This window comes from Oryctolagus cuniculus, chromosome 17 (genome assembly GCF_051225735.1).
Source record: "Oryctolagus cuniculus isolate XC-2025 breed Fujian yellow rabbit chromosome 17, ASM5122573v1, whole genome shotgun sequence".
Classification (NCBI taxonomy): Eukaryota; Metazoa; Chordata; class Mammalia; order Lagomorpha; family Leporidae; genus Oryctolagus; species Oryctolagus cuniculus.
In genome coordinates this window covers 46210598-46235862 of record NC_142883.1, presented here as the reverse complement: position 1 = coordinate 46235862, position 25265 = coordinate 46210598, and the positions used below count along the sequence as shown (strand labels likewise).

General features: G+C 48.3%; 1 protein-coding gene across 1 annotated transcript in view; it reads right to left on the bottom strand.

Moving 5' to 3' along the window:
* NXN (nucleoredoxin) overlaps nt 1-22257 on the bottom strand; it is a 162527-nt gene extending 140270 nt beyond the window's left edge. Inside the window, exon 1 of the mRNA XM_002718895.5 lies at nt 21755-22257. Coding sequence (XP_002718941.1) covers nt 21755-22120 — 366 coding nt within the window. The 5' untranslated portion in view covers nt 22121-22257. The remainder of the gene's footprint in view (nt 1-21754) is intronic.
* Nucleotides 22258-25265: the final 3008 nt, after the last annotated feature.

The following is a 25265-nucleotide window of genomic DNA, read 5'->3' as shown; positions in this document are numbered from 1 at the left end:
TCACGAGCAAGAACTGTCATAGAAATGACGCCCGCTCCAAAGTTTCAGAACCCAGCAGCCCCCTCCAGGACAAGTGTGTGTCTCAGGGCTGTCCCACTCCTTGTTTTCCTCCTACTCCAGCTCCTACCTGCCTGCTCAGGTTGAAATGGCCTCAATCAAAGCAACACGATGAATTCCTGTGGCATCAGGGCTGAGCTCAGAGCTACCCCTCAACCTGAGCTCAGGGCTCAGGTCAGAACTACCCTTCAACCCCACAGGGAAGGGCACTGACTGCCTGAATCCTGAGCCTCCTCTCCCTTCCCTCACGGCCCAACAGGAAAACAATACTGCGGCTGTGGAGTCATCTCAATGGAATCTCTCCTCCACACTTAGGAGCCCCATCAGCCCAGCCTCACAAATGAAGCACCTGGCTCTTTTTAAATTCCCTCTTTACGTTGCACATCTTTCAGCCCTGGTAATCCCCTTCTTAAGAGCTCTGTGCTGTTGTGCAGTGAGGTAACGTGTTTGTTTTTTCAGCATGAGTTACAGCCACTTGAGGCTTTCCACATAGGAGGTCTGACCTGAGTCCCCCGCCTGACCCCAGGAAAAGGGCTCTGCTCTCAGGAACAGGCTCCTGGGACCGGGAAGCAGCCCTGCTTTCTAGTGGCCAGGACACATAAACTTACGTGGGAAAATGAGGGCTGTGGCATTTCCCGCTTTTCAGCAGGCTTATCTCTCTTTCCTATGAGCAAAATCTGGCACTGTCGTACGGACACCGGTTGGACCTTTCTTGCAGGGTTGCTGGGAAGAATGCCAAGAAACATCTCTGAGCCTGCACTAAGGACGCCTAGAACTCAGAGGCTGGTCGGCCATGTGGCTGCCTCCTCCAGGCCTCGGCTTTCCTAGCTGTAAAGGAAAAGGGTTGCTACATGATCCTCAACACCCTTTCCAGCGTAACATTCGATGACCATCAGGGCAGTTGTTTAATTATGACGACAGCACCAGTATTAGGAAGAATCTGTGTGTGGTTTTACTTGAGGCTCATCTGTCTGCATGGAGTTCCCTTCCTCATTTATTTTTTTTATTTATTTGAAAGGCAGAGTTACAGAGAAGCAGAGGCAAAGAGAAAGAGAGATCATCCATCCACTGGTTCACTCCCCAAATGGCCGCAATGGCCACAGCTGGGCCCATCCAAAGCCAGGAGCCAGGAGCTTCTTCCAGGTCTCCCACATGGGTTCAAGGGCCCAAGCACTGGGCCCGTCTTCTGCTGCTTTTCCAGGCCATAGCAGAGAGCTGGATCAGAAGTGGAGCAGCCAGGACTCAAACCAGCGCCCATATGGGATGCTGGCACTGCAGGCAGTGACTTTTACTCACTTGGCCACTGCACAGGCCCCTCCTTCCTCTTTCTACCTGAACGCCAGCAATCCTTCAAATCTCATGGCCAAGCCATTCATTCTTTCTTTTCATAAAATGTTGAGCCAAATATGCATTACTAAGAGGTGCCAGGTGTAGCGAGTAGGAAGGACACGGTGGTGAAGAGCACAGGGTGCCTGCCCTAGGAACCTTTCCACCCAGAATGGCAGGGACCAGCTCCTGACCAGTTCCCACACACCAAGGACTGTACTATCATTCAGCATCTCAGACCTCCACAGCAACCCTGATGAGGCAGACACTATTATCATTCCCATCTGAGGTTCAGAAAGATTAAAAGGAACTTGCCCAAGGTGTCTAAGCTAGATAGTGAGAGAAATGACCCTGAACCACGTCATGCAGCAGAGGGGTTGCCCTCTCAGGCTGCTGTCTGTCCAGGTCACAGGACTCCTGCAGGCAACCCCCTCCCTACCAGAACCAATACACTAGCATGATAGAGACTCTAAATTTATATATGTATTTCCTGCCTTATCTCACCTGCTAAAGGACGATGCCTTTGAGAGCAGAGATTTTGTCATTTAAGTCTTTGCATGCTGACACTGCTTGAGGCAAATGAAATGCTCAGAAAACATGTGACTGACCCAGGCTTAGCAGTGCCCACACAGAGCAATGAAAAGTAAAAACTTGATGTTTGTAATATGAGCACATGCCGTGTGAGAAATCCAGTTTGGGCGCTTCTTAGGCCCTGTCACCACTCCCTCAATATTACACAGCAGTAGAAAACTCCTGGAGAAATGTCATTTCCTTTATTTGACAAACAGAAACCATTAGCCCAGAGTATCCTCTTTTTTAAAAAGATTGATTTATTTATTTGAAAGAGTTACAGAGAGAGAGAGAGAGAGACAAAGAAATCGATCTTCCATTCACTGGTTTACTCCCCAAATGGTCACAATGGCCGGGGCTGCACCAGGCCAAAACCAGGAGCCTGGAACTCTATCCAGGTCTCCCATGCAGGTACAGAGGTTCAAGCCCTCCAGCCATTTTCTCCTGCTTTCCCAGGAGCATTAGCAGGAATCTGGATGGCATTAGCAAGGAGCTGGATCGGAAGTAGCGCAGCCAGGACTCAAAGCAGAGTTCATTTGGGATGATAGCATCATAGTCATCAGCTTAACCCTCTGCACCACAATGCTGGCCCCCAGAGTATCTTCTTCATGCTCTAAGGAAGCAAATAGAAAATGCATTCCTGCAACCTGGCCCAAGATAAAGTCCTTTGGTTTGAGTGTGGCGTCCTTGGTACAGAAAGCATCTGTTTCTTATCTTGTGGCATGTCTGGAATCCAGACCTTCTCTCCAAGCAAACCCAGGAAAGACCACTATCACCTTGCAAACATACAACTGCAATCCACTTCCCGGAGTCTTCAGATACGCAATCACACCTCTAAGTCAGCATCACCCAGAATGCAATTTCCTTAAAGATCTGCCAAAGGAACCTTTGCTTTCTTCAAAAAGGTAGAAATGTTCCCACTGAGCACGGACAGCCTGTGACTCATCAATTTTCCAACATACATCATCGTCTCTCCATCCATACTTACACTCCTCAACAGGATCAGATGAGCTTTCTCCTTCTCAACTTTCCACTTCATTCCCACAGGTTATTTATATCTAGAATATCTTTCTTGCTTAATCCACTGGACTCCCCTCCCCCTCGTTTATAAAGATCACTTTCAAGTTGCTCTCTCCATAAAGTTTTTTTTTACAGTAGGTGCCTGCCAGCTGCTCCTCCCCACCCCTCCTCCTTGGTTCCTTTGCTCAGGAAGACACCGTGATGAGCAAGGCTACTCGTCTTCAGGAAATGCTACACTGCTACCTAGATCAAAACCGGGAGAAAAACCCTGCACTGAAAGCATTCAAAAACATGATGCCAGCTCTTTCAGACAAGAACCACATTATTTTCCTCAAACAGATTCATGTTTTTACTACAAAAGTGATTATATGCACAACATCTGGAAATCAGACACCCACCACCCATAGATGCCACCTTCCTAACATAACAATAATCAATTTGGAGTACTGACTTCAAATTTTCTTCTGGCTGGCGCCGCGGCTCACTAGGCTAATCCTCTGCCTACGGCGCCGGCACCCCGGGTTCTAGTTCCAGTTGGGGCACCGGATTCTGTCCCAGTTGCTCCTCTTCCAGTCCAGATCTCTTCTGTGGCCCGGGAGGGCAGTTGAGGATGACCCAAGTGCTTGGGCCCTGCACCTGCATGGGAGACCAGGAGGAAGCGCCTGGCTCTTGGCTTCAGATCTGCGCAGCGCCCTGGCTGTAGCAGCCATTTGAGGGGTGAACCAATGGAAGGAAGACCTTTCTGTCTCTCTCTCTCACTGTCTAACTCTGCCTGTCAAAAAATTTTTTTTTCTTATCCCGGGATTCCTGTGCAGGTAGGCACAGAAATGGCTCACTATTATTGACAGCTTTACAGAATACTGTCATGAAGGTAAGAGGAAATAAGGTAAGCACCGTAGTTTTCTCACCTATTAAGACACACATTCAATCTAAATCTACGACTAACTCAGAAAATACTCTGACTTCTAAACTGACACTACTCCCCTTTCCATTCTTTTTTTTTTTTTTAATTTGAAAGGCAGAGTCATAGAGACTCAAAAGCAGAGAAAGTGAGAGTGAGAGAGAGGTTTTCCATCCGCTGGTTCACTCCCCAGATGGCTGCAATGACCAGAGCTGCAGCGATCCGAAGCCAGGAGCCAGGAGCTTCCTCCATGCTCCCATGCAGATGCAGGGGCCCAAGGACTTGGGCCATCTCCTACTGCCTTCCCAGGCCATAGAAGAGAGCTGGATCAGAAGTGGAGCAGCCGGGTGTCGAACCATCGCCTATATATGGGATGCCAGCACTGCAGGCAGTGCCTTTACCAACTACGCCACAGCGCCGGCCCCCTCTTTCCATTCTTAAGTCTCTTCTTTAAGGTTTACTAGGTCTTTGAAGAGTTTATCTTCCATAATTTCTATTATCTATCTACTTTTTAAACATCCCCAGAGCAACCCATTGATTTTTCACAGATGAACTGCTTACATGAACCCATAACCAAATGAATTGTGAGTTTTTTTAGTTTTCTCACACAGAAGAGAATAAACAATGTTCAGGGAAACAGGGAAAAGTTGAGTATAAGATTAAGTAAGAAGATTTTTTAATTTTTATTTATTTGAGAGGCAGAGAGACAGAAACAGAGAGCTGCTGGCTGACTATCAATTACGTGGGCCATTACCACAGCCTCCCAGGGTCTGCACTGGCAGGAAGCTGGAGGCAGGAGCCAGAAGCAGGTATCAAACCCAGCTACGACAGGGAGACATGGGCATCTGAACCACTAGGCCAAACATCTGCCCCTCCACAGACAATTGATGTAATATTTTACATTTTTCTCAAAGCAGTAGATTCAGCCAAGACATCAGTTTTTCTAAGTGGAACAAGTCACTCTGAACAACTCTCAGGAGCTCACAATCTAGAACAATTAGTTCTAACCACCTAATAAAATGAAGAACCTCATATACTGAAAATAACAATTCCTCAGTTTATCTTTTTCATAACTTCGGATTTCAAGGGTGGAGGATTCTCTAAAAAAAAAAAAAAGTAGCACACATTAGTCAATAAAAACCTATACTAAATACAAGTAGCCTAACACTAATCACCACAGAAGATAGCACAGTACAAATGCCCAGCGCCGGGAGGCCTCTGTCCCTGTACAACTCTGAACCCACTCGGGAGAAGGGAGACCGACAGCCTCAGAGAATGAACCTCTTACTGTATCCGCACAGCAGGCCGAGCAGTGGGCCCGTCACAGGCTGTCTTCTCGCTGCTCCATGTCAGTGAGAGAGGGGCCCCTCCTGCAAACAGGAACTGCTTTTACCTGCTTTAAAGCTCTCCTCAGCCTGCGCACTGAAGGAGTGCGGCAGACTGAGCTGTGTCATTCTAAGGCTAGCGGTGGCCTGCAGAATTCCGTTCCTTGTCTCTAGGTGTGGAGGGTCATTGCCAAGGCAGACAGTCCTCACGTTATCATAGAGACACAGTGACATTTTAAGCCTTTACCCATTTGTGACAGAAAAAGCAGCACCTAGGGCTAGCATTTTTGCAATGCTGACATCCCATATCCATGGGCCACCTGCCTGCTAATGTGCCTGGGAAAGCAGCAGAAGATGATCCAAGTTCTTGGGGCCCTCCATCCATGTGGGAGACCCAGATGGAGTTCCAGGCTCCTGGCTGCATCCTGGCCTAGCCCCAACCATTGAAACCATTTGGAGAGTAAAGTAGTGGGTGGAAGATTTCTCTCTCTGTCATTCTGATTTTCAAATCAATCAATCAAATATATATGTGTGTGTGTGTGTGTGTGTATAGCAGCACCTATCAGGGAAGCCAAGAATATTAACAAGATTCATTGAAAAGTCTGTGTAACAGAGGTGCGTGCATACACACAGATGCATGTGGTTACAGATGTCTAAAACCCTCTGGAGAGATACACAAGAAACTGATCAAGATAAGTTATTTTCAGGGAGGCAAATTATGGTCCACAGCAGAAGGGAGACTTTTCCTTGCACATCTTTCCTTTCACTTGAATTTTGTTTAATGTACTACCTTTCCAGAAAATAAAAGGAACTGTAAATGCTGTACTGTAAATGCTGGACCTACTTCTGTAAACTATATTTAAGCATAAACATTTATATATGCAGTATATGCATGTTTTTCTGGAAAGATGTATAAGACACTATTAACAGTGGGTATTTTTGGAAAGAGAGTTATTTTTACCATTAAAAAATGAAATGAAAAAAAGCTACTATGTGAGAAAATAGTATATTAGCAATATGCTGAGCAAAGGCATATAGTGGCTTTTCATATAAGCAGTGGTGTAGGCAGTAAAGGCATAATCTCTGCTGGGTGCCCAGACAGACAAACCCCTCTCCCCGTGAGGGCGTGGGATCTTTTGTTCCACATTCGCCTGGTAACTATTGGCTCTGGCAAAACAGACTGGCTGATCTCAGGGAAAAGTCACAGTCTGAGCCTTCGCAGGAAGGCTGCTTCAGAAAGCACTTCAGAGCGAAACTGTGCCACCAGTCCCTGCAAATTAATACTTTCATAAATCCAAATGAAAGACAATATGTTCAAGGGGCATTAAGTAGTATTTTACTCTTAAGAACACTTGTACAAGCTTAAAACAATGCATCTAAGGGTTGAAGCCAGGGGCCTTCTACAAATTTAGGAAACCGATTTCCCCCCAGGAAAGTGTTTTAAGGCATTTAATTCCAATTCATCCTCATGCCTAACGTTTGAACCGTCAGAATTCTTAGGTGCCAAACCGCAATGTGTGTAAGAGATTCGTGTGTAATCTCAAATGGGCAAAGCTTTGGATAAGAAAACAAATCCATTTCAAAATAAGGTAATTTTTTCAAAATAAAGTCACACATTAAGAAAAACAAACATCTCTGCCTAAGGACACTGGATTGCTTTGTAGCTAGTAACTCTCTATGGCGAATTTTAAAACAAAATGCCACAGTTAATTAGCCAGCAGGGTTCTTGTCCTGCATCCGATGGGGGAGGGGGAATGACATTAAGAAAAAGATACCCTCAGGCTCTATTAGTGCCCTAATGAGACGTGGGGGAAGGGGGTTTAGGGGTAGGAGATAGAGCTGTCAATCTTGCCACATGTGGGCCGTGCTGAGACTTAAGCTGCTGCCTGCAGTGCCGTGCCTGCATCCTATATGGGTGCCGGTCCCAGCTGGTCCTCTTAGGATCCAGCTCCCTGCTAATGCGCCTGAGAAATCAGCAGAGGATGGCCAAGCACTTGGGTCTCTGCACCCACGGGGGAGACCCGGATGAAGTTCCAGGCTCCTGGCTTCAGCCTGGCCCAGTTCCAACAAATGTGGCCATTTGGGGAGTGCGCCAGTGGATGGAAGATCTCTCTTCCTCTCTCTCTGTAAGTCTTCAAATAAATAAATAAATCTTCATTTTATATATATATATATATATATATATGACAAATAGGGGATGCTCAACCACATACTGTCAGGTGAAACTGGACACTGTGCTGTCCAGCTGACAGAGTGAGTCTCTTCCATCAAGGTAGGAACTACAACCAAGAGGGACAAACAGGCCGCAAGATTACTTAACCATTGTCTATGTTTTCACAACAGCAACCAACAGGTAAAAGGAATTTCAATTTCCAGAAGAGCAGAAAAGGGGAGATTCTGCAAACTACCAACTGGTGAATTTGACATCAACCCTTAAATAAACCCTACAGCATTTATTATGATTACTAAACACACATTTAGAAAATGAATCAATCGGGGCCAGTGCTGTGGCACAGCAGGTAAAGCTACCGCCTGCAGTGCCGGCATCCCATATGGGCACCAGTTCAAGTCCTGGCTGCTTCTCTTCCAATCTAGCTCTCTGTTATGGCCTGGGAAAGCAGTGAAGATGGCCCAAGTCCTTGGGCCCCTGCAACTGCATGGGAGACCCAGAGGAAGCTCCTGGCTCCTGGCTCCGATCAGCCCAGCTCCGATTGTGGCTGACTGGGAAGTGAACCAGCAGATGGAAGACCTCTCTCTCTCTCTCTTTCTCTCTTTCTCTGCCTCTCCTTCTCTCTGTGTGTAACTCTGATTTTCAACTAAATAAATAAATCTTTAAAAAAAGAAAAAGAGGCAATCAATTAGAAGTGAGCATGCACCCATCAAACACAAGTCATTTCAGACCACTGTTTAGCCTGGAGAAGGTCTGCAGTGGGGTGCCACAGGTGGGACTTCCAGATTTAGTCAACATTTTTGTCAACTGCCTAATAAAAGTCTAGAAGGGATCACACAATTCAACCACATCAGCATCCAAAGACTTCAACAGACTATGAAAATTGATCAAACCTAAAAAAACTTGCTAAAAGTGCTAATTATGAGATTTTTATATTAAATCCCTATTGTTCAGGTATATGATTGGGGCCACACAGTGTGATTGTCAGAAAGGGTACTGTAACCTCAGTCTGCCTTGGTAAGATCTAGAACAAAGGAGGGTATGCATCGCTTGCTCTTGTGTGTGAGGCAACCCAGTCTGGGGGCCAGCCTGCAGGAGAGGTCCAGGCAAACCTGGAAAGGCAGGGCTCAGACACAGGCACATCACAGAAATGGCTCAAGGCCTGAGACTCTCACGCTTGCCTGCAAGTCTTTGAAGAGGGGATGGCTAAAGTCAGAAAGAACTTCCTCGGGAGATGGTGCATTGAGGTCACGTGAATTTCTCCAGCATGGACTGGATGACCACCTGCTGGGCACACTCCCCACAGTAACCCCCCTGATTTCCCTTGAGGAACCTCCCCTTCTTGATGCTCAGCCCACCTGGTGTGTGGCCCTAGCCTCTGGCTACACAGCTGTGGGTGTGACTCAGGCTTGGCCAGGCAGAGTACTACACAACCCAGTTGTGGTGACCTATTCTCGGATGGAGGTTGACCAAGCTATACCAGCGAGAAAACCAGCCTGCCAGAGGTCAGGGCTCACACAGAGACAACACAGCAGAGATGAGGAAAGGCAACCCAGGCTGGGGACAGCAGTTGAGGCACCCAGGTCTAAAGGCAACCTGAGGGGCCGGCACTGTGGTGTAGTGGGTTGAGACTCCACCTGCAGCACTGGTATCCCATAGGGGCGCTGGTTCATGTCCTGGCTGCTCCTCTTCCGATCCAGCTCTGCTATGGCCTGAGAAAGCGGTGGAAGATGACCCTAGTCCTTGGGCACCTGCACCCATGTGGAAGACCCAGAAGAAGCTATGGCTCCCGGCTTCAGATTGGCCAGTTCCGGCCATTACAGCCACTTGGGGAGTGCACCAGCAGACGGAAGATCTTTCTCTCTGTCTCTCCCTCTCTCTGTCTATAACTCTGCCTCTCAAATAAAAAATACAATCTTTAAAAAAAAAAAAAAAAACAAGTAAAATAAATAAATAAAGGCAACCTGAGCCAAGACTTCTCAGCTACCTGCAGCCAGGACCCTTCTAACCCAGGAGTCAGTATCCTGCAGACCTAGATAAAGGGGAGACATGGACGAGAAAAATTCAGGACTACGCCGAGATGGTAAACAGAGAAAGCTTAAGTAAAAGGGAACAACAAGGAAACTGTGAGGGAAAGTGTGGGGGGAACTTCAGGTTAAAACAGACTCTCTTCACCACAGGTTAAGAGGCAGAGCTGCCAAATGTAATGTGTGGTTCTTACCTGGACTGAAACAAACCTACTGTGAAAAAAAATTACAAGACTTACAGGGACATTTCAACACCAACGGGATATTTTGATATAAAAGAATTACTGTGGGGATGGCACTGTGGCTTAGAAGGTTAAGCCTCCACATGTGGCACTGGCATCCCAATATGGGCCCCGGTTCAAATCCTGGCTGCTCCTCTTCCCATCCAGCTCACCGTTAGTAGCCTAGAAAATCAGAGGAAAATGGCCCAAGTGCTTGGGCCCCTGAACCCATGTGGGAGACCCAGAAGAAGCTTCTGGCTCCTGGCTTCAGCTCTGGCCCAGCTCTTGTCATTGCAGCCATTTGGGGAATGATCCAGAAGATGGAAGACCTCTCTCTCTTTCTCTCTCTCTCTCTTTTTCTCTCTGCCTCTCTGTAACTTTTTTTTTTTTTTTTTTTTGACAGGCAGAGTGGACAGAGAGAAAGGTCTTCCTTTTGCTGTTGGTTCACCCTCCAATGGCCGCTGCGGCCGGCACGCTGCGGCCGGCGCACCACACTGATCCGATGGCAAGAGCCAGGTACTTATCCTGGTCTCCCATGGGGTGCAGGGCCCAAGCACCTGGGTCATCCTCCACTGCACTCCTGGGCCACAGCAGAGAGCTGGCCTGGAAGAGGGGCAACTGGGACAGAATCCGGCGCCCCGACCGGGACTAGAACCTGGGGTGCCGGCGCCATAGGTGGAGGATTAGCCTAGTGAGCCGCGGCGCCGGCCTCTGTAACTCTTTCAAATAAATAAACCTTTTAAAAAAGAATTACTATTTATTTTAGATATGATATGATGCTGTGGTTCTATTTATTTTCAAATTTTTATTTATTTTATTTGAAAGACAGAGACTGACAGAAAGAGATAGAGAGTGCCCATCTGCTGATTCACTACCAAAATGCCTGCAGCATCTGGGGCTGGTGTTGGGCGCCCAGAACTCAATCCAGGTCTCACACGTGGATGACAGAGACCCAACTCCTTAAGTCATCATGTGCTGCCTCCCAGAGTTCACATTAGCAGGAAGCTAGAAATGGAAGCAGAACTGGGACTTGAGCCCAGACACTCAGATATGGATGTAAGCATCAAACTAGCAATCTTAACCACCAGGCCAAATATCCACCCCTGTGGTAATGTTGTAATAGAGTTACTTCATGAAATGTTTATGAAGAAAATGATAGAGGCCAATGTTGTGGCAAAACAGGTTATGCCACCACCTGTGACACTGGCATCCCATATAGGTGCTGATTCAAGTCCTGGCTGTTCCACTTCTGATCCAGCTCCCTGCTAATGGCCTGGGAAATGCAGCAGAAGATGGCCCAAGTGTTTGGGCCCCTGCTCCCAGCCGGGAGACTCAGATGAAGATCTTGTATCTTGGCTTTGGCCTGGCCTAGCCTGTGGCAGTTGCAGTCATGTAGGGAGTGAACCAGCAGAAGGAAGATCTCTCTCTCTCTCTCTCTCTCTCTCTCTGCCTCTCCCTTTTTCTCTGCAACTCTGATTTTCAAATAAAGAAATCAATCTTTAAAAAAAAAAAAGATAAACTGCGATTGTCTTCAAAATAATCTAGGACGTAGGAAGGGGAGTGGGTATCCATGAGTTGATGACTGTTGGATCTGGGAGGGTGCACAGAGACTCACTGTACTATTTCCCCACTGTGTGACGTTTATAAATGGCAGGAGAGAGATGCACAAACCAGTGTCTCTCCTGTACCTTCTCTTTGCTCAAAAGAGAGGACGAGTGCATCCAGTAATGCTGAGCAGCCGGTTAGTAGAGACGGCCCGAAATTATCCGCACACGAGGAGAGGACGCTTCATCACGAATAATAACTGCTGTCCTACTAGGAAACTGAAGAGAAACAAGGCATACTAGTTCGGTTTTTGTTACTGTCATGAGATACCTGAGGTTGGCTAATTTAGAAAGAAAAGAGGTTTATTCTGTCTCACAGTTCTGGTCCCATCTGGTGAGGCATTCCTGCTGGCAGGGTCCACAGCGGTGTGGGGCACCACATGGTGAGAAACAGACAAGTGTGTCTGTGTGTCTCTTGTGGTCTCCCTTCTTACAAAGCCACCAGGATTCAATCATGGGTCTGGCCTGGATGACCTGATCTAATCCTAATCAGTTCCCAAAGATCCCACCACTGATCCATGGGTCACACTTAGTTTCTACCCTCTTAATATCTCCCAATGCAGATCAAATTCCAGCACATGAAGCCTTGGGGACACATTCAAACGACACCCAAACCAAAGCACCAAGCTATGTGGTAGATCCCATATGCGAAGAACTAGCTATGGGGATGGGTGCAGCAGTAAAGGAGCTGCTTGAGACACCAGCTTCCCATATCAAAGGATCGGAGTTTGAATCCCAGCTCCACGCCAGGCTCCAGCTTCCTGAGAAAGTATGCTCTGGGAGGCAGATGGTGATGACTACCCGTGTGGGAAATCTTGTTTAAGTTCCTGGGCTTTGGCCTGGCTCAGCCTTGGATTTAAATATAAAAATAAAAATCGCTGGCTTTAAAAAGTTTTAATAAATAGTCACATAAAATAATACAGTATGTTTTTAAGAATTTATTTATTTATTTGAAAGGCAGAGTTACAGACAGAGAGGCAAAGACAAAGAGACAGAGAGAGAGAGAGAGAGAGATCTTCCATCCACTGTTTCACTCCCCAAATGGAGACATTGGCCAGGAATGGGCCAGGCTAAAACCAGGAGCTTGGAACTGTGCAGGGGCCCAAGGACTTGCACCATCCTCCACTGCTTTCTCAGGTGCATTCACAGGCAGCTGGATTGTAAGTGGAGTAGGTGGGGCTCAAACCAGCACCCAAATGGGACCCCAGCATTGCAAGCAGCAGCTTACCCCACTGGGCCACAACATCAGCTCCTAATGGAGTATTTCAAAGATCCCTTGGTAATAATGATTTTTAAAGTTGCATTGAAGCATACAGGTACTTCAAAAAGTTCATGGAAAATTTGTATTATCAAAAAGCTATAAATGGATTTCCATTTTTTACATGAAAATAAACTTCTCTTTTATTTCCTTTCTTCCAGAAACTTTTTGAGGCCCCCTCCTATATGCTTAAAACTGAAAAAATGCTGCACTCACACCTACAGTCACTCCCGTTTGGAGCAGTGAGGGTCGCAGCACGATTTTCCCTACTGCACATTGTTCCGCACAATCTTTATATTTCACATCAAACCCTGAGAAATGAGTAACAGATGAGGCAGCTGTGCTGAGAGCCACACTACGATCAAAAGAAAACTGTCTTGACCCGATCGTGTTTAAAGGGGAAAAAAGGCAACATCTTCAAACTTTAAACAGACCAAATCCATTCATATTTTTATTCCAAGGATATTGACCAAAAAAGACAAATAAAACACTGCAGAACTGATGCATCTGGATAAAATTCTCCTAGGAAAACAAAGAGAAAACCTGATCCCTCAGACGGCAAAATTCACCACACCCTGTTTTGTGACTATTCAATAGCAATCCAAGATAAAAGCTTCGTGAACCGTAGAAATATGACTTGAATGTATCTGTAATTGGTGTCTACATTGAAATACTCCAACGGGGAGCTGGGGAGGAGATGATAGATTTCATAGAAAGGAATGTTGAATGTTAAGCTGAGATTGCTTTTGAAAAAGGATTTTCTGACGTGTAGTTCATACAAAAATACATTGTATATGTGACCCAAGAGTTATGACCAGCAAGCGGTAGAGAATTTATGCTTGCTTTTAATCACAGATGCCACAGAACAAAAGTTTCCATTACAGCGCTGCACTCCGGAATAAGAGCACTCGGGAACGTTCAATTACCTTACTTCTTCCTTGTCATAAAGCAGAAGGCACATGTTTGAGATTTCACTGGAAGTCAGAACAGCAGTTTCTGAAAACCTCATAAAAGACAGGACTGATTTAGTCCTCGGATCTCGGCGGGATACCTGAAGTTCAATTTTGTCTCGGGAACAAAAGCACTAAAACAGCCTGCAGGCTTTGCATAGGATGAAGGGGAGTTGGGGGCACTTCCCCGGCTGAACTAAAAAAAGCGGAATCATTAAAAAGACCCTTAGAAACCATCACCACGCAAAGGCAGCAACAGAAAAGTTCTGGCTTTCCTGTCTGCCAGGCAACAGCACATGTTTTAAGCAGTTTAACTCCCTCTATCTTATTTCAGAGCGTTCTATGCACACCGAGAGTGAATCCAGACCCAAAGCCGTTTACTGAAGGGAACTTAGCTTCCTCCTCTTCCGTGGGGAATGTTTGATGTGAACATTTTTTAAGATACAGTTTCATGAGCAGAAAAGACCGAGTCTGAACTTAAGGGAGTTCAGCCAAACTCTTTCATCCGGCACTGTGACCCTGATCTATTAATCGGTTCTCTTTGCTTCATTCTCTGACTCCAGCATGCTTTGAACAGTTAAAACGCTTAATATCTGCCGATGACTGGTTGCTGGAAGATGTAATATGCATGCATTTCGAATTCCTTGGAAGAACGATGCTAGAGAAGCGCACACTAGTTATGAAATAAAAAAGCATGGGATGAGAGGTCTGCAGATGAAACTATTTTAAGCTATTTGACATTTCAGAAATGGAGAGTCAAGAACACAGAATCACAGTGCAATACAGATGCGCAGGAAGCTACCGGGACTCTCCCAGCTGGGACATTCATTTGCTCATTTAAATGTTCTTTAAAATATTCATTATCAAAAAAAAAAACCCACAAACTGCACAAAGGATATAAAATTAATACAGTTCAGTTAAGGCCCAACTCTAATATTATATGCTAAAATCAAACTAAGTAACAGTGAAGGTGCATATTTCAATTCACGTGATCTGGAAACTCCTGTGTTTTCCAGTTAACCAATCTAAAATTGCAGCCCTGTTTTCTGCGACACTATTTAATTTCTCAGTACCTCAGCCCTGATCCCCTTCCCTTTCTGGTTGGTTTCTGTCCTAAAGCAGCTTAAAGTCTAACAAAACAGAAAAAATAATTGTTTTCAAAAATCGGTGCACAGAATCTAGGGAGGCTCACAGAAGAGTCCTACCTAGAGGGAAAAGAGAGGGATGCCTCTTAAACAGGGACACCAGGGCTGTGTGCAGAAGCTGTAAACTCAGCCAGATGGGCAAAAAAATGGAATACTACACGTTCCAGAAATCCAAGTTCAGTGGAGCCCAGTAGCACAGGTGGGAGACGAGGCTGGAGAAGAGTCAGGACCACCCTCCAGAGCGTGGACTTCACCACAAAGGCTATGAAGTCCTAAAGAATTCTTCAGCAGGAGAATGACCAAGATCAGGGCTGTGTCTCTGAACTTGTCATTCCATTCTACAGACAGCTCTGGGCACTGCCTCTCGGGGTGGGGTCTGAGGATCAGGGCTTGTCCCCGAGTCATCTGTCGCTGCTGCGGCACAAGGCGAGTGCAGAGATGGAGAGGAGGCACTGAGAGAGGCTGAGCTTGACCTAACAGCCGCATTCAAGCTTGGGATCAACGGACTCACCTCAACGAATGGGACAGAGGGAAGTCGGTACGCTGTCCACCCATGTGAGGGATCACACGTACATGAAGCAGGACCACATAACAGTGTGACTGCTAGGAAATTTTAAAAATACATAGTGACAGACAATTTGAGAAGCTCTGGCCTAGAGAACCATTTCAAGGGGTCAGGATTGGAAGCAGAGAGCCCCAGGAGATGGACATTGGTCGGCAGTAGTCCAGAGGAAACCTGAACTCAAGCAGTGACAGCAGGAATGGAGAGATGGGAGGGAGGCAAGAGCTATCAAGGAGGTCAAGTCAACAAGACTCCATGCCTTTAGGATGTGAGGGGTGGAAGAGAATCAAGGATGGCTCCTGGGACCCAAGGACTCTTATTTACTCTGAAAATAATGGCAAGTTATAAAACACCACTATTCAAGAGCTTCATGAAAGTCAGAATTTACAAAAAGATTCTAAATTCATGGCCAGTATTCACTGCCCTTTAATAAGCATAATGGTAAATTAATGAAATACAGGAAAACTAAGCACCCTGGTGGTTAACACCACACACCACTGGGAATTCAGATTGTGGAGAAAGAAAACACATCCTATGCCAAGTCTATATTCCCTTCCTGAAATGAAATCAGGCAGTCAAGAGCCCATCTAGCTCTGAACAGGACAGCTGGAGCCCTGGAACCCCAATCCCCATCAGAAAAAAAGAAAGCCCCCAAGGGACCTGTTCATCTCCCACCCCAGCTGTACACAGCACAAAGCCTCCTTTCTCAAATCTATGCAGACATGAAAACAAGGGCTCCCACTGAAAGGAAAAGTGATAAAAAGAGGGTGGAAATTAAAAACAAGTCAATCAACAACCCTAACTTCAAAACCTATTGCTTTCCTTTGTACCCTGGTTCCCATCCCACCCTCCCAGATAATGAGACACATCTATGAGCAAGTGCTGTGGACAGCTAGGGCCTGAGCTGCTAACTGGAAGATAAGTGTCAATTCCCCAGTGGCTACACGTCTGAAAAATCCTATCCAATGGATTCCATAGCCCATAGCCGGGAAGGGAGGTGGGCCCATTCATGTGAGGCGTAGGGGTTTTACTACTCCAGAGACCCCCCACCATCCATTTCCCACATGAAAGAACAGCAAACTTTCATCCTCCAGTTGCCCAGATTTGAACAGCCAAGTTCAGCTCCAGACATGCGCAGAGCTTTGGCATACCATGAAGTGACCACCAAGTACATACTCTCTCTCAGTAAGGGTGCCTGACTGCTGATCATCTTTATGTTGTCAGCCTTTATCATGCCTATGTGTCACTGATCAGTAGTCTTGGGTTTCACTAGTAAACATAAAAATGGAGCTCAACAAGTATCAGTAATCTTCCAGAACTTCAGGGGATACTATTATTTTCCATTCATTTGCTTTTGTTGTTTCATTCTTTCCAATTTGAACTCCTTTCAATGACTTTGTATGCTTATAAGTTATTGCTCTGAGAAGTTAAAAATGGGGCACTGGCACCATGGCTAGAACCACTGTGGCTCTAACTGTAGTGGGTTAAGCTACCACCTGGGATGCCAGCATCCCATATGAGTGCCAGTCTGAGTCCCGGCTACTCCACTCCAAACCAACTTCCTGCTAATGTGCCTGGGAAAGCAACAGAAGATGGCCTGAGTACTTGGGCCCCTGCCACCCACTTGGGAGCCCCAGATGGAATTCCATGCTGCTGGCTTCCACTTGGCCCAGTTGTTGTGGCCATTTAGAGAGTGAACCAGTGGATGGAAGATCTGTGTGTGTGTGTGTCTATGTGTGTGTGTGTGTGTCTCCCTCTATGAAACTCTGCCTTTCAAATAAATTTAAATATATACATACACCTCATGGGAGTTGGTATTTAGCACAGTGGTTAAGATGCTGCAAACAATGCCCTCATTGTGAATCAGAAGTCCTGGATTCAAGTTCTGGCTCCACTTCCGATCCAGCTTCTTGCTACTGTGCACTGGGAAGATGGCAGGTAATAGCTCAAGGACTTGGGTCTCTGCCACTCACATAGGAGATCCAAATGGAGTTCCAGACTCCTGGCTTCCACTTGGTTCATTCCCAGCTGCTGCAGGCCTTTGGGAAGTGAACCAGCAGATAGGAGAGAAAGAGAACACTTATCTTCAAGAGTGAGATCTTCCCACATGGATGGCAGGGGCCCAAGCAATTGGACCATTATCTGCTGCTTCCCAACATGCATTAGTGGGAAGTTGGATTGAAAACAGAAGAGCTGAGTCTTGAACTGGCACTCTGGTATGGGATGTGAGAGTTGCAAGAGACTTAACCCATTGTGCCACAACATCTACCCCACACCTAATTTTTGTTTTCTTATTTATTTATTTATTTATTTGAGAGGTAGAGTTACAGAGAAAGAGAGAGAGACAGAGAGAAAAGTCTTCCATCCGCTGGTTCACTCCCCAAATGGCCACAATGGCCAGAGCTGGGCCGATCCAAACCCAGGAGCCAGGAGCTTCTTCTGGGTCTCCCACATAGGTGCAGAGGCCCAAGGACTTAGGCCATCCTCTACTGCTTTTCTAGGCCATGGCAGAGAGCTGGATTGGAAGTGGAGCAGCCAGGACTCTAATCAGCACCCATATGCCAGCACTGCTAGAGGTGACTTTACCCACCATACCATAGTGCCAGCCCCTGGAAAAAAAAACATTTTTTTAAAGATTTATTTTTATATATTATTGAAAGGCAGAGTTACAGAGAGGCAGAGGCAGAGGCAGAGAGAGAGAGAGAGAGAGAGTCTTCTATCCACTGGTTCACTCCCCAAGTGGCCACAATGGCCAGAGCTGGACAGATCCAAAGCCAGGAACCAGGAGCTTCTTCTGGGTATCCTAGGTGGGTGCAGAGGCCCAAGGGCTTGGGCCATCCTCTACTGCTTTCCCAGGCCACAGCAGAGAGCTGGATAGGAAATGGAGCAGCCAGGACATGAACCGGTGCCCATATGGATGCCAGCACCACAGAGCTGGCTCCACACCTAATTTTTAAAGCTGTACCTTTTTGCCATCTTTTGTCACCTTAAAAGTGAATAGAAGAAAAGACGCAGTGATCTGCTAGCATCCTGGAAACCACTGTCTTATTGGCGTAGTATTTGGATTTGAGGAAGCTTGAGAGAGACGGAGTTCTAAGACTAAGGGGATACCAAATCTTGTTCTACCCAAAGAACCTACAAAGGGATGCAGGTGAATTCTAGGCCAAGTCTCTGATTTGATATGAACCAAAAGAACCACCCAGAGCAGCCACACAGGGTGGCTGGAGGATGCACACTCCCCTCCTGGCTGCAGCAGGCAGACCAGGGATGCTGGACCAAAACCCCAGACTCTGCCACTTGCCCTCCCCAACATTCTCTCGCCCCTTCTATCACTTGGGAAGTTCTAAGACCAAGCCAGAGCCCAATAAACCCATCCAGAGGGAAGCTACTGATCTGTACCCTTTGATGTCAACACACTCACCCCAACCAAATGTTTCACATCAGGCACCAGGCCAGGCAAAGCTGAGACCTGTGGCTTTAAAACCAAAACCAGGCTCACCTCTAAAATGCCAACATGGACCCTGGAGACAGACTCTCCGGTTTCAGCAATTGAGTAACTTACACTGACCTAAAGGAACAACCAAATCCTAAAAGACCAGATCTTCACCACCTTGCAACTCTTCATCACATTCTCTCTCTTCAGCAACGTGAATAACATCTACCAAGCTACTTATTAAAACAAGTCTAACTGCCTGAACTTCAGGATTACAGGTTTCCTGGCATAAGTGCTCTTACAAATGCACTCAAAGTTCTACTATCATCTAATTACAATTTCTATACAGCTGTGTAATAAGGTGTGTGTGCTGGAAGCCAAAAAGAAAAAAAAGTTTCAATGACTTTAGTACCTACCGCTGAAACAAGCAGAAACAGGACAATCTTCCATAATTTAAAAAAAGAAGATACTGGAATTATTTATTTTTTCCTCACAGCTCCAATCAAGGTGAGAGGAGCCAGGCAAAATGCAGGCTTAGCATATATGGTCATCCCCAGACTTTCTTACTCTGTAAAGCAGAAATTAATAAAAGAAGAAGAAAAAAAAGACATACCACACAGCATTTTCTTTCCCCACCATAATTTTTCAATTTTCTTTAGAGAAATGCCAGCCAATAACTAATCAGAACCATATCCTTCGTTATCCCAATGGGAAGAAGTACACAAATGGTTTGAGAGAACAAATGTTAATGAGAACTTTAAAAAGTAATCTGGATCTTTGCTTTTCCTTCAGTTGTAAAACAAAATTCCCTTCTTTAAAGTTATTTTTATAGATGGTAAAAAAAAACAGAGTCTGTCCACAAGGAGTGAAGTGTTCATCCATCCGGGGCCCTGCACTGGGGGTGCTCCGACTGCTCACTGTTCTTAAGGTGAAACTGGCATCACAAACTCACAGACTCCTATCCACTCCAGTGTGGAACAAGAGAGCCCAAAACTGCCAGTTACAGAAAAGGACACGCTGTCTCCTCCGTGTTTCCCTTCCAGAGTGCGGACATGGCTTTTGTAACTTCCAAGAGTATGTTTTCCTTAGCAAGCACAGAGGAGGCTTTTCACCTGGTGCACACCCCTGGGCGTGTTTCTGGGATCCGATGTGGAGTCCCCCTGTTCAGGAACATGGAGGGGCAGAAGCCACCCCAAAAACCGACCAGTTTTAGGGCACAAAGTGAACCGTAGGATGTGAGTCAGAAACATTCTGTGCAAAATATAAAATTTCTCAGAAGCCCCGGCACCAAGGTTGAGGCACGTTCGGCACTCTACACTGTATTTTCGAATGAGTCTGCGCTGTATCATGCAGAGTCTATTCCTAGCTAGCGGTACTGGCAGGTCCAGGCTAGGACCACGCAACACTTCTTTGCATACAAAGGGACCGGCCAGGGCACAGAGAAGCAGGCATGTGCTACTTGTATCGAATATTTCTCTTTTTCAGAAAAAGCTTTTTTTTTTCCTTTTTTTTAAACATTTGCAAAACATCTCAATTTGTTCCATATTCTAACTATTCAGCCAATTCATTCCCCTTCTGTACAAAACACAATAGGCCTTAGGCTGCAACATTTTACCATCGTTGTATGTTTTCAAAAGCTAGAAATTATTTGCATTGCCCAGTAAGAACATCATTTTAAACAGATTTTGGCCACAACAGAAACTCGCCATTACATTGAAAAAAATTTTTTTTCTATACTCAAAAGGATCATAAAACAACCACCACATAAAATTTGCATATTTGGAAACAGAAAGTACTAGCCATGTATATTCATAGCCTATCACACGTATAAATCAAACATGGGTAGAATAATCTAAGAAGTGGTGAAAATGCCAAGTCCTGCCTCTGTGTGGTTAGGGAACCCATGTTCTTCCCACGTTAAATACACAAACTCTATCTGTTCCACTGTATTTCATACTTTAAATCCCAATTCGGTAACTTTCCCCGCTTAGGGATGGATGATTTACTCGAGACATTTGGGGTCCCAGCATAAGCCTTTTGCTCTCACTAAATCTAAATCATGCTTCCCTACAAGATCCACACACGTAAAAGAAACACATGGCATGCGTTACCATCCTCCCCAGAGGAAGCTAAACGCCCGAGCAGCCCTTCTGTCCACTCCATAAACTGAGACCCCCTCAGACACGGAAGGGTCTGGATTCACACCCCTGCCTCGGGCACACTCCTGAAGCAAGCCCGCTCCAAACCCTTTTCTGTTTCTATGCGTGACAAACACCCCTGGGTTTGTTTTATTAAAACAGACATCTTCATCCAACAGACGCACTCAGAAACCCAAACTAATTTCAACAGCAAACCGGGAGGACGGAGAAGTTGACAGCGAAGCATAAATCTCCCCAAATCCCCGTTCCTCCAGTCCTGCTGCCCCTATGGGATCAGCCCAGCAGTTCACGCGAAGTATGCCAAGACAACGGCGGCCCACCGCGAAAGTGAGGGCGGCAAGTGCCTGGGAGCGAGCTGGACAGTCAGACAATGAAAAGCTCCCCGGTGGCCCCTAACTCAGCCGGGGTGGGGATAGCCGCGGGAGGAGGAAGAAGCGAGAGGGAGCGAGCTCCCTCCTCGCCCCGGGCCACCCCCGGCGGCTGCCTGCCCACGGCAGGGTTGGGGGCGGTCTGACCTCGGCCTCGGCCTCCAGGTCCCCAGTCACAAGGGGAGGGCCCCCCAGGAAAGCAGATTTCTTTCGGAAAGAAAGGAAACTTCCTGGTTCGAGCATTGTGGGTAGGGGGCTAGCGCCCTCCCCCACCCACTACAGGGATCCGCAGAGAGTCCAGGGGTCGAGAGAGGGGGCCCCTCCCGGCACCTCTCCTGGGGGGGGGGGGGGAGGGGCTGGCGGCGGAGGGCCCCCGGGTCGGAGCCCCCAGCACGGCCGCCCCCTCGGCGAGGGGGACGTGAGCCCGGGCCTGGGGCGGTGGGGGGCCGAGAGGTGTCAAAGTTGGGCAGCGCGGGCGCAACCCGGCCCCGCGCCCCGCGGAGTTGCCGCGGGAGCCCCCAGCCCGCAGGGGTGCGGGGACACGGTGCGGGCGCAGAGAGCAGCAGGCGGGGAGGCGGGCGCCACGCCGGAGGCTGGGGCCCGGCTCCCGGGAGTGCGGCCCGAGGCCGGGGGCGCCGGCGAGGCCCGCGCCGCTCACCTTTCTGTGCTTCTCCTTGTAGGGCAGCGCCAGCCACGGCATGTCCCGCACGAAGTCCTGCCACTGCCTCTGGTCCTGATCTGAGGACACGAAGACGATCTCCAGGCGGCTCCGCGGCTCGGGCTCCGCGGCCGCGCCAGCCCCCGGCCCCGGCCCGGCCCCTGGCCCGGCCGCCGCGTCGCCCCTCAGGCGGCCGTAGAAGGCGGCCAGGCTGGCGCTGAGCTGCGCGCAGGGGGCGCTCAGGCTGCAGCCGAAGTAGAGCCCGAGCAGCGAGATGCCGCGGGCGCCCAGCGAGTGCACGTCCACCTCTTCGCCGCCGCCCGTCACCAGCTTCTCGCCGAGCAGCTCCTCCAGGAAGCCCGACATCCTGGCCCACCGCAGCCCGGGCACGCGGGCGGCAGGCGGCGGCGATCGCGCTCCCTCAGTCCGCGCGGCGGGCGGAGGCGGCGGCGGCAGCAGCGGCGGCGGCGGCAGCGGCGGGCGCGAGGGAACGCAGAGCCCCGCCCCCTTGGGCCCGCCCACGCCACGCCCCCTCCGCGGCCGGCCCGGGGCCGCGGTCCCCGGGGCAGGGTCCGCCGCAGCTGGCTCTGGGGCGGCCGGCCGGGCTCCCTCCTTCAGGCCGAAGTGCGCGCGGAAGCCGCCCCGAGTACAGACCTGACGGGAAAGGCTCCCCTCTGACAGGAATGCCCGGGACCTGAGCGATGAAAGGACCTGGACTTGGCCGTCTTTTCCCCACGTCTACGCTCCCTTCCCCGGCCCTAAATTCAGGCCCACCACCACCACACTTCTCCAAGGATTCCCCCCAGCCCCGCACTCGAGTTCTGCACCCTTTCTCCTAGCTCCTTTCCCTCCGCTCCCCAGCCCAAAGCCTGAGGCCCCACTGAATATCCCCCCACACACACACACATCTCTCTCTCTCTCTCTCTCTCTCTCTCGTTGCTGATCAGGCTGGGTCATACTGCCTGTGCATGTATGTCTTGTGCTCTCTGTTGTACGTGGATTGGAGGATGCCACATCTTGCACTAGGGTACTTCAAAAAGTTCGTGGAAACTGAAAAAATAAGTTTATTTTGGTGCAAAAATGTTGGGAATCCAGGCATAGCTGGGGTCTTCCAAAGCTTCCCGGGGGGGGGGGGTGTTTATCCTAGAAGGTAAGACCCCAGCTTCCCACACCGGAGTACCTGGGATCCATACTCAGCTCCAGTCCAGATTCCATCTTCCTGCTCAGGCAAAGCCTGGGAGGCAGCAGTGATGGCTCCAGTAACTGGGTCCTTGCCACCTCGTGGAACAGCTCAGTTAAGCTCCTGGCTCCCACGGGGCATCTGGAGAGTGAACCAGCAGATGGGCGCTCTCTCGGTCTCTCCAATCAACAAAACTTGTTTTAACTGCATGGAAAAATGTGTGTTATGAAAAAACTAGGCATGGATTTCCAAAGAATTTTGTACCGAAATAACTTTATTCACTTTAATTAATTCCGTTTCCCCATGAACTTTTGGAAGCGCCCTCCTGTTCGCTGTGGGTCTTTTAACAGGGTGCTGGGCACAGCAGGGGCAGAATCCGGACCGTCTGTGGGTTGCTCGCGGGTAGCCATGTAGGATTTCAGCGGCTTGCTCCCGCCCCCCAGGGACTCTCTTCCATCTCCACAAACGGGGCCGGCAGATGCTGTGGCACCTCTAACTCGGGGCTGGCTGCTCTCCTAACTCAGCTCCAATGCTGCTATCAAGTTTGTAGGTAGCTGAGAAAAATTCTAGGGAAGTGTGTGTGTGCGCGCCAGCTGGCAAAACGCGCCCGGCGCTTAGGGAGAACCCCGACTGAACAGGTGGTCTGTGGCACGTCTTCGCCCCTCCCCCACAGACACTCAAAAAGCTGAACACAACGCCCACCCAAAGTCGGTGTGGATCAGCTCAGATACCAACACCGGGTGAAAGCAAAAACAAATAAAAACCGAGTCCCCATCAGTGCTTGGGAAGGTATTTCTTGGGCATCTACTGCCATCTAAAGGAAGGAGTGAGGGAGAAAACCAGGCCTACCAGAGCCCAGCCTGAGAGCAAATGCCGGCCCTGGTGGAGCCAGGCACAAACAACAGCTCTCCCCACACAAACATACGTCCCAGGCTCCTTTCTGCCTGTAAGTTGGCATAAAGGTAAACACTCGTGGTCCCGGCGCTGTGGCATAGTGGGTTAAGCCATTGCCTGCGGTGCTGGCATCCCACATGGGCACTGGTTCAAGACCTGGCTGTTCCACTTCCGGTCCAGCTCTCTGCTATGGCCTGGGAAAGCAGTAGAAGATGGCCCAAGTCCTTGGGCCCCTGCACCCGCATGGGAGACTGGAAGAAGCTCCTGGCTCCTGGCTTCAGATTGGCGCAGCTCCCGCCTTGTGGCCATTTGGGGAGTGAACCAGCGGATGGAAAATATCCCTCTCTTTCAGCCTCTCCTCTCTCTATGTAACTCCTTCAAATAAATAAATAAATCTTTTTTTAAAAAAGGTGAACACTCGTGCCTAAGGTTTTTCACTTTTCTAGGGTGGAACAAGGACTCGCACAGCTTTGCAGCTCAGGGAAATGTTACCACATAGACCGAGGAAAGACACGGAAATGGGAGCCAACAGTGGCCAGGCCATCTCTGCACATGATATCCACTTTCCTAGTACCTCATTACCCAGCTCGTTTCACCAGTAGTATTTGACTGGGGACTGTTTAAAAAAAAAAAAAAGCTATTTTTTTAATTTAGAGACAGAGAAATCTCCAAATGACTGATTTCACACCCCACATGTCCACAACAGCATGGGCTTCACCAGGCTGAAGCCAGGAGACATGAACTTGGTCTGGGTCTCCCAGGTGGGTGGCAGGGACCCAAGTACTCGAGCCGTCACCAGCTGCCCCCCAGGGTGCACATGAGCAGGAAGCAGGAACTGGGAGCAGAGCCAGGCCATGAACCCAGGCACTCTGACATAGGATGCGGGCATCCTCAGTGGCAGCTTAACCACCATGCCAAATGCCTACTTTACAGCAAGGTCAAATTCCATGTTAAATTTTGAGAATGTCATGTCAAAATTCTGTGCCACTCACAGACAGTATTATAAAGCACGCAGAAAGTATCCCTTTTTAGTGAAATCATCTTAATATCTTTTACTTATTTTTCTTTTTAAAATTATTTATTTTTATTTGAAAGGCAGAGAGAAAGAGAGAGAGAGAGAGAGAGAGAGAGAGAGAGAGAACTTTTATTCAATGGTTCACTCCCCAGAGCCCGCAACAGCCAGGGCTAGGTGTGGCTGAAGGCATGAGACAGGAACTGAATCCAGGTCTCCCCCACAGGTGGCCCGGGCCCATTACTTCAGCCATCACCTCTGCTTCCCAGGCTATGCATTAGCAGGAAGCCAGCAGCTGGGGTTGGGAGTAGAGCCAGGACGATGCACTACTGCTTTCTAAGTGCTACATAAAAAGTGTGCATACAGGCACTGCTGACAGCATGTTAGACAGGTGGATCCCTGTATTCTGACACTCTCAAATGAAC